This window comes from Episyrphus balteatus, chromosome 3 (assembly GCF_945859705.1).
Source record: "Episyrphus balteatus chromosome 3, idEpiBalt1.1, whole genome shotgun sequence".
NCBI lineage: Eukaryota > Metazoa > Arthropoda > Insecta > Diptera > Syrphidae > Episyrphus > Episyrphus balteatus.
Genome location: NC_079136.1, coordinates 63,036,193 through 63,054,912, shown reverse-complemented (window position 1 = coordinate 63,054,912; position 18,720 = coordinate 63,036,193). Strand labels below are relative to the sequence as shown.

Sequence of the window (18,720 nt, the reverse complement as noted above, 5' to 3'; positions counted from 1 at the left end):
TCTCACTGTGATCTCATATCTGTAAATTAAAACTTGTTTCGGGGCTTTGATTCGAAATAATCAAAAATATTTCGTTCGCAAATAATTCAGCAACCCGAACTCCTACAAACTTTTGATTTTAAATTATGAGTAGTCTCTAAAGGGTCCTTTCTTTTGATATTTCATTCGATGGGTTTGGAGAAAATTTTTGAAAGTTTCTTTTTTTTAGACAAGACCCCTGCATAATTTTCAAAAATCTTTTAAAAAAATTTGTACTGTGATTTACAAAAGTTTAACCTTTTTTTTAAGTTAACGGTGTTTCCAGAGATGATTTTGTAGTAGTCAAATAAATTAGTTTTTTTTTCCATAACATTAGAATAGCTTCATTCGATTTACTTTCGCTAAAAAGAAAGTTATTTTATATTTTTTTTTTTAGAGGAAACAATTTTGTATTGTTTTTTGGAGTTATTCATATTAGTCTAAGAGCCGGCAGCATATTTTGGCAGTTTTGATATAACCGAAATTCGAGTGTGCACATATCTAGATATGCACCACAGTATGTCAACGGAACAAGTCTGGCAGTGATCTTTTTCAGCTTTCCCTTGCCAGACGCATCCAAAGTGCAGCAAAAAATCAATTTTTGGCGTTTTGGTATAACCGAATAAATGATACACCAAAAAATCATAAAAAATCCCCTGATTTCGAATCTGTGGGTACCGCAAGTTTTTTTTTCAGCTTTCCCCCCGCCAGACCGCTTTAAAGCATTTTTAAGTGCATTTTTCTAATAAAAAACCTAATTACTTATTTTCTGTTAGGTAACAAAAGAAAAGCTGAGCAGTCATCAGAAGCAATTAATAAAAAGCTTCACCTTGCGGAAAAGGCGGCGATTAAAGAAATTTCCCAAAACTCACCTATTACCCATCAACCAACTTTAATGGAAACTGATGCAAACCAAAAAACCATTGGTGATAAAAGTAAAACTTCTCCGGAATCTATGGATATGGAAGTAGAAAATGCTTCCCAATCGACTCGTTTAAACGAAATTCTAAATCCTAGTCCTAATATAAGTGAAAATAATTCTGGTCCAACTGAGTTACAATATAAATCTTCTAACCAAACCCTGCAACTTAAAGCTATACCTCCACCTAAAGTGTTATTTTTAACTCGCTTAGAATCTTCAACTACTGTTGGTGATGTCTTGTCTTACATTCAAAAAACCTCAGGTCATGACAACATAGTAGGAATTAACATATTTAAATATGAATTTCAAAGTGTTAGAGAGATCTCCTCCTTTAAATTAACTGTACCAAACTATTTGTTCAACATTTTAATAAACCCAAAGTTTTGGCCTGAATATGTTTTTGTGCGCGAGTTTGAACATCGCCCTCGAAAACCCCTAAGACTTGCGCAACTAAATCATGTTGTGGTCAATAATTCAGTTCATCCAAAAAACGATTAAATTACAATAATACTTTAAATTTATTTTACCATAACACTAGTGGAATGAAATCGAAACTTAATGATTTATATAAAAAATCTTTTTGTACTGACTATGATGTAATTGTTTTATCTGAAACTTGGCTAAATGATTCTGTTTTTGATAGTGAAATACTGTGTAGTGACTTTAATGTTTATCGTTGTGATAGAAATCCATGTAATAGTGGCTCGTCTATTGGAGGTGGAGTCCTAATTGCCATTCGTTCCTCATTTCATTCTAACTGTATTAAAATTGAAAACATTAATTCTATCGAATTTATATGTGTTGAAGCAATAATTATGAAACGCCAATTTATATTCACATGTTCGTATATCCCTCCCCTTTCCCAAAAATCTGTTTATAAACTACACGCTGATGCTATAGTTCGTGCGAATGCGAGATTTCCTACAGCCAATTGTTTTATTCTTGGGGATTTTAATTTATCAAATGTTAATTGGATGTCCGATCCAGAAGGCGGATCCTTCATGTCACCTCTTTTTCCTCTGGATTTAAGAGAAGTTGCTTCGGAAACTGAGAGTTACTTTACTGATGAATGTGCCAGTATTGGATGTTACCAGATTAATAATGTCGTCAACTCGAAAGGTAAAATCTTGGACTTGATCTTTACGGATGTACCCGAACTTGTTTCAATTTCTGCAGCCGATAATTTTTTGTTTGAAAATTCTGTTCATCATTCTGCTGTTGACATAAAATTCTCTATTGATGAGCCATCAAAACAAAATTTTTGCGTTGAAAGAGTTCCCGATTTTAAAAGAATTGATTGCATCCGATTTAAAACCCTTGTGGAAAATCATAACTGGACAAATTTTTGTGAAGAAACTGATGTTGAACGCTGTTGTGCTGTATTTTATTCAGTTTTAAAAAACTTTTTGTCTTTATGTGTTCCATTTAAAAAATGTCAGTCGGAGACTATGAGTCCAAAATGGTTTACTAGTGACATTAAAAAACTGAGAAATACTAAAACCAAACTTTACAGAAAATATTTACAATCGAAATTAGCCGTGGACTATACTAAGTACTCTTCAGTAAGGAGAAAACTTCATGCTAAAACAAGATCGAGCTACCAAGATTACATTAATAAAGTGAAAAATGAATTATTAGTTAACCCCAAAAAATTTTGGCAGTTTGTCAACGTTAAAAGAAAGGCAAACCATTTTCCAGCTGTGATGACTTACAAAGACTGTTCTTCTAATGATCCTGCAACTATATGTGATATGTTTTCAAACTTCTTCCAAAGCGTTTATAAGAAACCTAAAAACTGTGATAATACCTGTGATAATAACTACAATACCTGTGATAATACCTACAATAACTACTGTGATAAAAACTGTGATATAAGAGAGATTTATTTAAAGTCCATATCAACCTTTTCTCAACTCGACGTTGCTAAACCAGAAATTACCGAAATCGAATTAATAAACCATGTCTCTGAACTAAAAGATTCATTATCTGTCGGTCCAGATGAATTACCACCTTTTATTGTAAAACGTTTTATATCTGTTTTAGCTCGTCCACTGTGTTATCTGTTTAACTTATCGATTCGCACGGGTATTTTTCCAAGCCTCTGGAAGTCTTCAACTATTTTACCTCTATTTAAGAGCGGAAACAAATGTAATATTTCAAACTACAGAGGGATTGCCAAGTTGTCATGTATACCTAAATTATTTGAAAAGATTATCTTAACTACTATTGAGAAAAAATACAAAAATGTTATCTCGCCACATCAACACGGTTTCATGAAGGGTAAATCAACTGCAACAAACCTGATGGAGTTTTGCTCAGATGTTATTGTGAAGAATCAAAATGGATATCAAACTGATGTTGCATATTTGGATTTTTCGAAAGCGTTTGATCGTGTCAACCATGATTTACTTCTGAAAAAACTACAGATCATTGGACTTCCTTCTTGGTTTTTAGTTTGGCTGGAGTCGTACCTAAGTTCAAGAACACAAAATGTTAATTTTAAAAATAAAACATCAAAAAAGATAATTGTACATTCCGGTGTTCCCCAAGGAAGCCATATTGGACCATTTCTTTTTGTATTGTTTATAAACGACTTGCATAACACGGTAAAATTTTCGCATCTTCTTTTGTTCGCCGATGATGCCAAGCTTCGACTATCGTACAAAAATAACAACGAATGTGAACTGTTACAAAGAGATTTAATTAATGTTTCCAATTGGTGTAGTGTTAATGATATGGAACTAAATGTATCTAAATGTAAGTGCATGACTTTTACTCGTAAACGGTTACCCTTCTTAAATGTTTATATGTTGTGTAATCAACCACTTGAAAGAGTTGATAGCTTCTGTGATCTTGGCGTTGTAATGGACCAAAAACTAGACTTTAATAAACATATTGATCACATCATAAATAAATCGAAATGCAGGTTAGGGTTTGTGTGCCGTTTTTCAAAAGAATTTCGAGACCCATACATCTTAAAGACCTTGTACTGTTCTCTTGTGCGGTCAAGTATAGAATACTGCAGCTGTGTTTGGAGCCCATGTTACCAATCTAATATTAACCGACTAGAGTCCGTACAAAAACAATTTTTACTTTATGCCCTTCGACATCTACCATGGAATAACAACACAAATCTACCACCTTATACCCAACGCCTAGCCTTAATTAATTTACCATCACTAGCTGACAGAAGAACTATTACAAAAATCTTATTTGTGTATGATGTTTTAATTGGAACGATCGACTCACAGTATCTTTTGTCACAACTGAACATAAATATTTATCCAAGATCATTAAGATCAATTGATTTCCTAAATCAAAGATTTAACAGAACAAATTATGGAATTCATGAACCTTTGTTTGCTGCTTGTACAGCTTTTAATAATTATTTTAATGTAATTGATTTTAATATATCAAAGAATTGTGTAAAACAAGAACTATATAGAATTTTGCAACATTAAAGCTAATTAATTTGTAAATTTGTAGCTAAATAAATAAATAAATATAACCGTATGATTAATATTCTATGTCTATTTCAGGTCTAGAAAATATAATTTTTAGCCAGCTATTTTTCAGCCTTCCCTCTGCCAGACGCATCCAAAGTGCTTTAAATTTTTTGAACCAAAAAAAAAAAAAAACCTTCTCTCCTATCAACAGTGTATTTTTTGCTAGAAAGAAACTTTTTACTTTCGTGTGTGGCAAAATTCTCATGGCCGAAGTTCAATAAAAATTTTCAAGTTATATGGATTAAAATCAATTCTTTTAAATTCAATTCTGTTTAAAAATAAATGTTTTTTGATAAAATAAATCAATTCTACTTGAAAAAACTAATCTTTATATATATAAAGAAAAATGATATAACGATGCATCTTTAAAAGTGGCGTTATGTACTTCACACAAGATATAAACTCAATTAAATTAAAGTAAAAAAAAATCAATTCTTTTGTTTAAAAATGGTAAACAAACTTTATTTGTTTTCAGTTATCATTTTTTTTGTTGTTTTTTTTTTTTTTTAATTTAATTTTTTGTATATACAATTGGATTCAAAAGAAATTCAAAATGTATTTTAGTTCAAGGTTTTTGAGTGTGTTCTTCCTGTGTGTCTGAGATGTTGTTCGTCACACTTTTACAATAAATGTTTTATTTTTTTTGTAATGCAATCAAAAGTATGTATTGTAGATATGAATTACAATTTCTTCACTGTACAATCTTAGATAAGTTCTTTTTTTAAATTAATTTTTAATAGAACTTTTGAAGATAACATTTTAACAAATTGCAATATATTCCCGATTTTTAGATTGTGCTAGGCAAAAGAGGTGGAAATACATATATTGCTAAAAAGTTAAAAGCCATTTCTTTGAATTTATTTTTGGAAGAAGAACGTTTTCTTATTTTTCAAAGTTCAATTTGATTATTTCTATCCGAGCAAAAAAAAAGTTTTTTTTTTTTGTTTTTTATTAGTTTCTTTATAATTGTCACTTAAATTATAAAACAAGATGTTGCTTGTTGTTGTCTTGGAATTAGACACTCGAAGTGTGTCTTTACTAAAAACGAGTCTCCCGACAAAAGGAAGAGCTGCAGAGTTTTTTTTTAACTGAAAACAAAGATATATCAATTGCAGCTGATATAGATGACTTTTTTTTTGTTGGTCTGTTTACATTATTTTCTTTTTTTTTTGTTTATTTTTTTTATAGTTTATGTTTAAAAATTAAAATTTTAACCTAATTTAAACTGCAAAAGGGAAAGTTGTTGTTTTTTTTTGTTTAGAGGTGTTGGATTGGGGAAACTAGAAAAAATAAAACCCATTTGCTTGGGTTATTTATTTCTTCTTGTTGTTTTTAGTATTTTTGGCATCACTGTTGTTTTCAACCTTTTGCTTCTTCTTTGGTGGGTGGGCCTCATCTTCCTCCTCCTCACCATCATCTTCTTCGTCGGTATCTTCGTCTTCCATGTCAACAACTTCAACATCATCCTTGAGGTTCTGGCCAAGAATGTACACTGGTCCGTTGCCCTTGATTAGTTTGAATGTGACTGAAGTGTCATAGAATTCAACATCGGGATTGAGGGCACGTGTTTCACCGGCTTTCAATACGGCAATTGGAATTCTCAGGGAATCTTTGACTGTGAAAACCTGCAAGGAAATAAAAATACGAAAATTTTATTAAAGAAATTTGGAATAAAGTGGCGATAAAAGGTATAGAAAAAATATATAAAAAATTCTTATGAAATTCAAATAAACTTAAAACATGTATCACTCATAGACAGAGTGGAAGGGTTCAGCTTTTATGGAAGTAGAGGGCCTTGAATATTTGAAACAATAAAATAATCACAGTTTTCACTCCCAGTTGGGAATGTTGTTTAACCAAATGTTTTAACTTTTATAACATCAGGATTTTTGAACGATTTAAATAGCCGTGTAGTTTTTTTTAAGAGCAATGGGTTGTCACAACGGAGATGTGTGGTCTTTCACAAGAAATTCGCACACTTTGTAATTCTTGCAAAGCACAGAGATCTATCAGTTACAGAACATAAATAAATTCTGTTCTGATAAATAAATGAAGCCATAAACTTAAGATGTAACAACTGTGTTAAAAGTAAATTATTGTAGCAACATCAAGCTTACAAAAAGTGAAATATTTGTTTTTAGAATACCAAAACTTGAGAATAAATAAATAATGAAGGTTTTTTTAATAAAAAGTGTAAATTTCATTTTATTCAAAGTATTGTCCATCGCTAGCCACTACTTTTTTTTCCATATTTCTAGCAATTTATAAAATAATAATTTATTCCGTCCCAAAAAACAGCTCATTTCTTGAGGCAAAGAATGATTCAAATAAATTTTGGATTCCCGAAACAGATGGTAGGCAGACGAGGCAAGGTCAGAGATATAAGGCGGGTGAGTATCCCAGCCTCTGTTTACCAAATAGTTATTATCAGGCTTTGCAACATGTGGCCGAGCGTTGTCATGATGAAAGATTCTGCCATCGAGTCTGTTCGCATATTTTGGCCGTTCTTCGGCGATAGCTCTCTTCACACGGATCAATTGTGTTCGGTAGAGGTCCTGAAGATTCCCGCAAATGAAGTTTTTTTTTCGGGATGAACTCGGACATTTTCGACGCAATAAAAATCGGTGTTGTTTTCAATTTGACCAAATGAAACATATTGGTTTTTATGGCCCCTTGACATAGTTTGGGAATTTTAAATCCAATGGAAAATAATACTATGTAAATTATGAACTATGAAATTAAGTTATACTCCCAATAGTTACCGAAGAACAGGGAATAGTAGATTCAAAATTCAAGGAACATTTCTGGCAGTTGCTTTAATGTAAATCATGTAGAGAATTATCATCATCGACTTCTGTTAGAATTACTCTACTAAGACGTTGTTCTAAATCCACTGTACTAAAATAGTACTGTGTTATATTCATAAATGTTTTATGTATATTTGATTTGTTAATCAAATAAATATTTTATTATTACTTCTTAATTAATTATCGAGAAAACATTACGTGTTTTAATTCGTCTCTGCTAATAGGTTATGGGCCTATCGCAAAACATTTTTAAAATATATAAATAAGATTTTGGTCTTTAATTTAATAAAATAAAAAATGTATAAGTCCGATAATAGTACTTCGATTGATCGACTTCTTGGTCGTGAAAATTATCCAACATGGAAAATTGCTGCCCTGGCATTTTTAGATTTGGATAATCTTTGGAAAACAACAATTGATTATGAACTCGATGCATCTGGAAACCCCAAAACTGCTGTAGATCCAGATAAGGATCGAAGAGCAAGAAGTAAGTTAACCTTAATGATTGATCCTATGTGCTATGTCCATATACAGGGTGCAAAAACAGCTAAGGAGTTGTGGCAACAGCTAGCAAGTGCATACGAAGATAGTGGATTAACACGTCGAGTAGCTCTTCTGCGTAAGCTGATTACAACGGCACTTGCAAATTGCGGTTCAATGGACATATATATTAAAGAAATAATGACAACAGCTCAAGCTCTGAATGGAATTGGATTTGCAATAAACGAGGAGTGGGTTGGTTCTTTGTTGCTCGCTGGACTTCCAGAAGACTATCGTCCAATGATAATGGCTTTGGAAAATTCAGGCACAAAAATAAATGGTGATATCATCAAAACAAAGCTTCTGCAAGACGTAAGACCAGGCAGTGAAAGCTCAGCTTTTCATACTGATACACGTCCAACGTCGTTTAAAAATCACAAAAAAGGTCCCAAGTGCAGAGCATGTAACAACTTTGGTCATATTGCGAAGAATTGCCGGTCGAAAAGTCAAAGCAAAACAAATCAAAATAAGAGTTTTGATGCGTTCACCTGTGTTTTATCAACAATAGATAATAATCCACGAAGTGATGACGCATGGTACTTTGACTCAGGGGCCACATCACATATGAGTTTCAACGAGAACATGTTTGATTCCATTTCTCAGGATGTTGGAACAGTGGTTGCTGCAAACAAAGGCAAAATGCAAGTAAAAGGGTGCGGAACTGCAGTTTAACAGTTGTTAAAGTCAATGACGTCAAGTTGATTCCTGATTTATCAGTAAATCTTTTGTCTGTCGGTTGCATAGTTAAACAAGGTCACACCGTAGAGTTCAACAGCAAATGTGTAAAAATTGTGAACTCGGAAAAAGAAGTAATTGCAACGGGTACAAATGTTGATGGTTTGTTCAAATTGAACACGAAACCGTTAAAAAATGTTGCACTTGCGTGTAGTTCAAAATGCAGTAAAGAGCAATGCATCGAAGAATGGGCCACCTGAATAATGAAAGCTTGGATAAACTCTGCAGTGGACTGGCAACTGGAATACATTTTACTAACAGAATTGAAAGAGACTGTAAGGTTTGTGCTATTGGAAAACAAAAACGATTGGCATTCAACAAGTGTGGCAATAGAGCTAATGAGCTGCTTGAATTAGTGCATACTGATATATGTGGGCCGATGGAACACAATTCAATTGGTGGAAGTCGATATTTTATAACATTTATCGACGACAAATCTAGACACATTTTTGTATATTTTTTAAAAACAAAAATGGATTGGGAAGTGTTAACATGCTTCGAAAATTTTCTGACATTCGCCGAAAAGCAAAGTGGTCAAAGGCTCAAAACACTACGTTCTGATAATGGTAAGGAGTTTTTGAACCGAAAATTTCAAGACACACTTCGAAGAAATGGGATTCACCACCAAACCACCAATGTGCACACCCCAGAGCAAAACGGTATGGCCGAACGTAACAATCGCTCTATAGTTGAGAAGGCAAGATGTATGCTCTCCGACTCGAACATGTCAAAAAAATTTTGGGCAGAGGCAGTTGCATACTCAGTATACCTTCTGAACCGTTCGCCATCGAAAGGTACTGGCAAAACACCAGTGGAAGCATGGAGTCAGAAAATACCCGATCTATCGCATATCAGAGTGTTTGGAACCACGGCAATGGCACATATTCCGAAAGCTAACCGAAAGAAATGGGATCCCAAAGCTCACGAATGTATAATGGTCGGATATGATGAAAATACCAAAGGCTACCGTCTTTACAATCCAGTTAAGGACTGTGTTTTTAAAAGCCGAGATGTATCCCTTATTAATGAAGACTCTGAACCTTCAACATCTTGTGCATCCTCAACAACTAAGAGGTCAATTGTTAGTAAAGTTAAACTCAACTACCAGAATGACATCCAAGACGAAATCCATGTACCTGAGGTTAATAATCAAACTGAAATTGTATTAAATCAAAGCGATGAAGTCAACGATGAAGTCAACGATGAGGTCAGCGATGACGAAGTTAGAAATGAACAAGAAGATGAAATGAACGAAGATAGTTTTCAAGATGCAAACACATCACTCGAATCAAATACCTCGGCGCTCCCTGAGCAATCTTACTCTAAACCGCTACAACAGCAGTCGTTGAGGCGCAGCGAAAGGGAGCGCAAACTACCAGGCAAGTATAATGATTTTATCATAGAAAACGATGATTCTTCCTCTTGTTTAACTTCTCAAGGTTCAACTTCCAATGATGATCCAGATATGTTGAGACAAAATTCTCTGGACGAAATGGAACCGTTACAAGGTTTTTCAGGGGTTATAGTACCCGAATCGTACGAGAACTACTTTCAAGATGACCCGGCGACGCCAGAACAAGCATTATCTAGACCTGATGCGAACGAATGGAAGCTGGCTATGGAAGAAGAAATTCAGTCTCTACATGCAAATAATACCTGGACACTTCAAGAGTTACCAAAAAATCGAAAAGCAATTAAATGCAAATGGGTTTTCCGCATCAAACGTAATCACACCGGAGAAGTTGATCGCTACAAGGCCAGGTTGGTCATAAAAGGATACTCGCAGCGAAAGGGGGTAGACTACGAGGACACATACTCACCTGTTGTCCGTCACAGTTCCTTGCGATATCTTTTCGCAACTGCAGCCCGATTAAAACTTAAGGTGGAACAGATGGATGCTGTTTCAGCTTTTCTTCAAGGAAATCTTTCAGAAGAGATTTACATGGAACAGCCTGCATATTACAAAAGTAAAGAAAATCCATCGATGGTATGTTGTTTGAAGAAGGCCTTATATGGACTAAAGCAGTCCAGTAGGGTCTGGAATCAAGAACTGGACAAATCTTTAAAATCTTTTGGATTAGAAAGATCTAAGCACGATCCGTGCATATACGTAAAATCAAAAAAAGAAAACATACTGATCATAGCTGTTTACGTTGATGATTTTTTAATCTTTTCAAATAACAACAATTGGATTTAAGTCATCAAAACTAAACTCCATCAGCAATTCAAGATGAAAGACCTTGGAACTGCAAAACAAATTCTTGGAATGCGTATTACAATGTCTGATTCTTCAATTGCTATAGATCAAGAAAAATATATTGAGAAGGTCCTCCAAAAGTTTGGAATGGAAAAAGCAAAACCAACGATGACACCCATGAATACAAGTGAGAAATTATCTCTTAAAGACCGTTCATACAAAGAAGAGGATATTGAATTCATGAAGAATGTCCCGTACCAGGAAGCGATTGGTTGTCTTATGTACCTGGCGCAGTGTACACGACCCGACATTTGCTTTACGGTGAATTTGCTTAGCCGATACAACTCCAACCCAGGGCCACGACACTGGAATGCTGTGAAGCATTTACTTCGTTATCTTCGTGGCACATCTTCAATGAAGCTTGAGTTCCAAAGAAAAGGAAATGACATAATTGGTTACACCGATGCTGATTGGGCAGCTAACGTTGATGATCGTAGGTCTACTACTGGATTCATATTTACTGCTCAAGGAGGAGCTATATCTTGGAGTTCTAAAAACAGCATACAGTGGCACTATCGTCATGTGAAGCCGAGTATATGGCACTCTCAGCTACTTTACAAGAGGCACTTTGGTGGAACGGACTTGTCACTCAACTTGGTCAAAAGGAACGCCCACTTCAAATCCTTTGTGACAACCAAAGCACGATAGCGATTGCTTCAAATGCAGGGTTCTATCCCAGAACCAAACATATCGATATACGCCATCACTTTATTCAAGATATTCTAAACCAAGATCAAATAAAAGTCGATTACGTAAGCACCAATGAGCAAGTTGCAGATGTGCTTACTAAACCTTTAAACAAAATTAAACATGCAGAATTCAGAACGGCAATGGGAGTGAAATAAGAACCATCGTCTTAAGGAGGAGTGTTAGAATTACTCTACTAAGACGTTGTTCTAAATCCACTGTACTAAAATAGTACTGTGTTATATTCATAAATGTTTTATGTATATTTGATTTGTTAATCAAATAAATATTTTATTATTACTTCTTAATTAATTATCGAGAAAACATTACGTGTTTTAATTCGTCTCTGCTAATAACTTCAAAGACGCATATTATGCCCATGCATCAGGAAATATTAACAGCGAACACTGAGCTCGGTATCGCAGAAAAACTGACTTAAATATGTATATTGCGTGACAAGGTGCAACTGAGAAATAGCTCGTTGAAGCCATTAGTGAGCCAAGCCTGTGTTAATCCGGAAATATTATCAGAAATTTTAGAGTGATTGCTCTTCAAAACTCAAATGCTGGTAATACTAATTTATGGCGCCGAGTGTTGGTCGATAAGCAGATTAGCAGAGTTTTCATTCAACTTCTTCAAATCCCATCGCGAAGGTTAGGAAAACCCCTCTTACGCTTTAAGCAAATCCGGATACCAGACAATTTAATCTAGACAATGGAGATATACATACAGTCTAGTCTTATTTTGAAAATTGCCAACAATGTGACAATCATTATCACTTTAGTTGTACCACACAGCAGATCTCTCATAACTGTAATACATATGTATTATTTATCAAACATTATCACATGTACCACATGCTAATTTCTGTATTGAGTCATTCTTGACTAAGTAAACAGAACAATTTTTACGGTAGTTCAAAAGATTAATGATCAGAATGTAAAAATACATACATATATTCACGTACAATCTCATTAAATTGATTGTGTTGCTATTCAATTATAAACAAAATAATATTAAAAATAAATAACCATACAAATTGTGAATCCCCAACATTAAAATGTTTACATTGTATTTTGAATATGTAATGACACAAGCAGCAATTAGATGAATTAATTGATCGTTGCTTATATTTTTTGTAGGTAGATATTGAATAAACAATTTTGAATAAACAAATTTATAATTTTTTAAGCAACAAATAGTTTTTTTATGTTATTTGAGTTAATAATCTTCTTCTTATATATAAAAATGAGTTCGTTAAGTGTGTGTGGCCGATAAACTCGCGTTTGGCTGGCCCGATTTTGGTAATTTTTTGTTTGTTTGAAAGGTATTAATATGTAGATGGTTTGTATAAAAAAAAAATAATACCTTTTTTCCCACTTTCACATAGCTGTCAATTTGTACGAGTTAAAAAACACTCTTGCTTTTTAAAAAGTTTAACTAAGTTTTATTTGTAAAAAAATATATTAAGACAGGCTTTCAAAATAATAATTATTGTTTATAATCTGTGATGCCTGTCAACGTTTGAATTTGCTTGAAGCAGACACTCATTGGGACTCAACGCTTCCTGGTGCATCTGTTTTGTCTTCGCCACATCATATTGTTCTCAGTAAATATAATCACATCTTATTCTTCAAATCCACTCGAACTTTAGATTAGGATTAGATGTGATTAGGATTAGATACACCGAATGCGCCGTGTGACATTAAATCCACATTTGGATTACACAAATGAAAAAATGTATAATCAAGTTGTGATCTTTATTTAGGACACGTGTTTTGTGATGATTGCGAATAAAGCATTAGCACAATTAGGATTGGTTGCTCCAAATCGTGAAGAGCAAGATGTTCTTGATCAAGAAATACTACGCGGAAGGCAATACAATTGCGTTGAATTAAGAATATATGTGCAAACCAATTCCCGAAGTATGACACTCTTATGCAAGGTGTCATCAATCAGAGTTGTGGTTTGTATTTCTTAGATGCACCCGATGGTACGGGAAAAACATTTTTGATATCATTACTTTTAGCATAAATACGATCTGAAAATAAAATAGCATTGGCTCTGAAAATTGCAGCCATGTTATTAGATGGTGGCCGTACAGCACACTCGGTTCTTAAATTGCCTTTGAATATGCAGGTTAATGAAACACCTACAGTACCTTGCCATATTATTAGGGCCAAGCGAAAAAAATACAATTTTTTGGTTCATGTTGCCGAATTTTCAAAGTTTTTGTCGAAATATCTTGAATTTTGTCCCATTTACTTGAACTTATCATGTAGATACGGATTGACTTAAAAAAGTCAAAGAATTCATACTTTTTGATACAAAATAACGTACAATAGGAGATAAGCTCTAAAAGACGTTTCCTATGGAATTCACGCCCGGATAATTACCAGACCGGTCCAATACTTAATTTTTTTGTACCGAGGAATAACGTGACATGCTTAACTTTAATGGCAAGGATCGCATTTCGCATAAACATAGAAACTCTGATCGTCTGGATAGTACGTAATTTTCTTAGATTTGGAGTAGTTTTTTTTCGTATAAGACCAGACAAGTACGTTAATCAAATAAAAAAACATCCTCTGATCATTATTCGCTGTGCTGCTATTTCAGGGAAAGGAAAACGCCATAGCTCCAGACCAAAACAAAAGGAGCTTGGGAACGTTTCGATTTTACGATTTCAGAATAGGCTCGAGACTCGAAGCATCTATATCTATGCAAGACTGGGTCCTTGCCATAAAGTTAAGAATGTCACGTTATTCCTCGATATACAAATTCAAGTATTGGACCGGTCTGATAATTCTCCCGGCAAGAATTCCATAGGAAACTTCTTTTGGAGTTTATCCCCTTATGTACGTTATTTTGTATCAAAAAGTATGAATTCTTTGACTTTTTTTAAGGCAATCCGTATCTACATGATAAGCGCAGGTAAATGGGATAAAAAAAATTAAAGACATTTCATGGCAAGGCTTTTTGATACATTATAGTCCTGGTATATCCAATAAATTCAAAAACTCCGTTTGGTAATTTGATACATTGCTTTCATTTGTGATAGAGTCAACCGATTTGTAGGCAAAACATTGTGCATTTATATAGTTTAAAATTGTTGCATTGATTTCAGAAACATTTTTATTTGTAACAGCCATTATTGCACGTTCACTCAGCCAAGTATGATTTTTGTAATTTGTCTTTATACTTGGAAAAACACTTTGAATCAATTCATTTTTTGAATTTACATTGAAAAAATTGTTTTGAAGTGTAATTCGGCCTTCCGAATCAAGTGCCGCTATTCCATTAACAATGTCCAATAACTGCATAAATTACAATAAATTGGTTAATGTTCATTACAATTAACCAGTTTTTTTCGGTTTAAATGTATTTTCAAACAGGTTCTATTTTTTTAAAAAGTACACTCAGCGAAGCGGGTGGGGGTTAGCTAGTGATAAATAAAAACTTATTTTGTTTTTGTTATAACCGAACATCCAAAACATTTTAAAAATTTGTAACAAAGTTTTCAAGATAAATAATTACAATAAATTTGCATTATGATTTATTCATGTACAATAAAGAATGTCAATTAAAAGTTTTTTTTTTTTATTTTGAATACTACTAAATAAGATTAATGTTAAGTCAATAATTGATAATAATAATAATAATAATAATAATAATAATCTGTTTAATTAACAACAGTTATCATGATGGAATAAACAAAGAAGAAAAAAAAAACTTGGGTTTATTGAACACACGAAATGGCCAAACAAGTCTGCTATCAGAAAAAAAAAATTTATCAACAATCAATTGTACAAAATTAACCGAAGATGAATCAGAATAAAATTAACAACCGCTTTTACAAAAATGATAAGCTTGTAAAAAGCGCCACGCGTTTTTGTTTATTTGTAAAGTTGTCACGTTCAGAGCAAGGAGTAAAGTGCGTTTTTTTTTTTGTTCAAATCGAAAAATGCGATAAAATTATTTTAAAAGAACAAAGTAGGACTCAAAAGACCCACAGAGGTTTAGAATACAAACCACCAGTGAAAGGACTTTGGAAAACGGAATATAAAATGGAGACTAAAAGACTTAACTTTCGGCACATAGTAAAGTGAATAAAGTGCAGAGCCTTAGATGGCTAGAAAAGTTTTCGACCTCAAAACCAGAGGGACGGCGCGGTGCAATAGAGGAAGACATCTTCGAAAACGGCGCACGCAAGTGGAAGGGGACCTCAATCAACAAGGCAGAGTGGAAGCAGCTAGCTATGGGTAGAGCTGGTTGAAGAAGCTTGTTGATTGAGGCTCGAATCCACAAAGTAATTATGAAAAATGTAATTAAATTATATTAGTACATTTTTTAGCTCATTTTGCAAAAATAAAAACGCATTTTTCAGTACAAAAACCTTAAAAATAAAAATTCCAATAAAAAACAATCTGATTTCCTATCGATGAAAACATATTTTAACATTCTATAGATTGAACAATCTATCATTCATCATTTTCAACACCAATTTATTTTTGAAAAATTTAGAATACTGTCGTCACAAAAACTGAAATTTATAAATAAATATTTTTTTCTGAGTTGATGAATTCATCGAGCAATAGCTGTTATGCGTTTTAATTATTAGAAATAAAACAAAAAAATTGAACAGGCAACAACCGGGAAAGAATCCAGCACAAGAAAACCACTTGCAAAAATTTAAGTAATTGGTTATATTATAACAGCTTTATTATTATCAAATATAAAAAAAAAAAAAAACAATAAGAATACTTAAAAAAAATTATGCCACAGCTTTTTTTCAATTTTGGTTAATTATCGCACAAATAACTAGATATTATTTGTTCTTCTAATTATTTTGGCAAAAGACTTGACAATTATGTCTGGGCAAATAGCTAAACTGATTACCATTGTGTTAATTATCAAATCCAATATTAACTTAAATACTCTCTTTTTCGGATTATTTAAGCAAAAAAAAATTAAGTCTTTTATTTTAAGCTGTGTCTCGCACTCGATATGCCAACAAGACGATTACTTATTAAGAAAAAATGTGGAAAGTTGTGAAATTATAAGAACACAACTTTTGGCACTTTTACTTGTTTGTTATTATTTAAATTACACTGGTCAACAAGGTTTTTGCCACAAGAACCAAAATATACTTTTCTAGTAATTTTCGGGGTGCTGAATCCGAATCTAAAGACAGAAAAGTTTGATTGGCCTTCGTTTTTGAAATATTACCGTTAGAAAATGTCAAAAAACATAATATTGGCTGTTTTCGAGGTTATGTCTTTATGTGGAGTAATTCATTATGAATAAATTTGAAACGGTTATTATAGCAACATATATTCTTCTTTCAAAAACTGTTTAAATTTTCCCGATATCTCTTTTATTGCCCGAGATATTTAAAATTTAAGTAGCGGTCTTTGAATCAGAAACAACACTGGCCAACCAAATTAAACTTTTTTTGCCACAAGAATCAAAATATACTAAAGGTTTTTGGGTTGCTGAACTCGAATCCACAATCAGAAAAATTCTATTAGCCTTCGTTCTTGAAATATTACCGTTATAAAATGCAAAAAAAGGTTTTTTTTTATAACGGTAATATTTCAAGAACGGAGGCTAATAGATTTTTTCCGATTGCGGATTTGAGTTCAGCAACTCGAAAATCTTCAGAAAAGTATATTTTGGTTCTTGTGGCAAAAATTCTGTGACCAGTGACTTATACTTTAGATTAAGTTTAGTTTCTCTTTGGCTTATTAAATGAAACTTAAGATATCTCGAGCAATAAAAGAGATATCGGGAAATTTGAAACAGTTTTTGAAAGAAGAATATATATTGCTATAATAACCGTTACAAATTTGTTTATTATGAATTACCCCACATAATAACAGAATCTCGAAAACAGCCAAAATGACGTTTTTTAGCATTTCATAACGATATTATTTAAAAAACGGAGGCCAATCAAATTTTTCTGACTTCAGATTCGGATTCAGCACCCCAAAAACTACTAGGAAAGTATATTTTGGTTCTTGTGGCAAAAAAAAAGTTAAATATTGTTGACCAGTGTTATCAAACATTATTTTATACAAATTTATTTTTAGGTACTGAAAAAATCTGCAATTTCTTCAACACCTACAAGTTAATTTTTAATGTAAGCAAGTTTAATACGCATTCGCAACAAAAAGTGAGGGTGTACACAAGTGAGTAGTGGAGAGTTGGATTCCGCGTATTTTTCTGGAAAGAAACTTCTAAGTATTTCTGCACGATTCAGTTAACAAAAGGTTGTTACTATGTAGACGTTTACAGATAAATGGCGCTCAACAGCTTTAAGTCGAAATTGTTTATTTCAAACGTAAAATATATTACCTATGTCTTTATTACTTAATTGAGTCGCATTAAAATTGGATCTATAAATGTGTTTGCTTTGGTGGGTTTTTTTTAGCATCGCTTCTTACATCATTCATCTTTTCTAAAATGTTCAGAAATCACGTGTGAAGTTTTATTTTCATTAACGACGACAGTTTGCTAACTGCCAACAGTCTTGAAAAATATAACTCATGAGATTTAGTAATGATTTGAACAAAAATCATTTCAGTTCTTTGGTCACCCTGTTAAAAAACGTCATTTCTAAAATGAAAGTAACAAAAAGTTAAAGAGTACTAAATAAATTCCTTTGTTTAGATTTTTTTTAAACATTAAAAGTAATTGACGTTCTTGATTGATTTGTTTTAATTATAAAAAAATATGCAGATCGAAATCTTTTTTAAAAAAACAATTTCAAATATAAACAAGGTTTATTATGCTAAAGCAAACACGTTTCAAAAAGCTGGTTTGATAGAATGTTTTATTTTTGTATGAATAAACTAAACCAAGCGAACAAAATTAATTTAGTAACTAATTTTATTCATAGCGTGACAGACAGTTTGTAAGATATTTAGTATTAGTCTTGTCAAAATTGTTTTTAACATGCTATCAAACGAAACTATTGTTAACAAAGCTTATAAGGATCTAGAACCTAAAACAATTAATTATCTAAATGTATCCACGCCATTACTGAGTTGTTCGGACACAAGAGTGAAATCCCTTTGTAAGTTTGTTGTTCGTTTATTAAATAGTTAAAACAAGTAGTGTTTAAAAACACATAATATCGATTGCATGTCATATAAATATTTTAGAAAAAATAAATTTAAAAAAAATAGCACATGAGCTTTATAAGGAACAAAACGCTTTCCTTTATCGTCTATGGCAGAAGCAAGA

The 18,720-nt window shown here is 32.7% G+C and overlaps 1 protein-coding gene across 1 annotated transcript in view; it reads right to left on the bottom strand.

Moving 5' to 3' along the window:
- Positions 1–4,938: 4,938 nt before the first annotated feature.
- Positions 4,939–18,720, bottom strand: part of LOC129915775 (nucleoplasmin-like protein) — a 30,738-nt gene continuing 16,956 nt past the window's right edge. Inside the window, exon 3 of the mRNA XM_055995451.1 lies at positions 4,939–6,071. Within this exon, the coding sequence (XP_055851426.1) occupies positions 5,760–6,071 (312 nt within the window). The 3' untranslated portion in view covers positions 4,939–5,759. The remainder of the gene's footprint in view (positions 6,072–18,720) is intronic.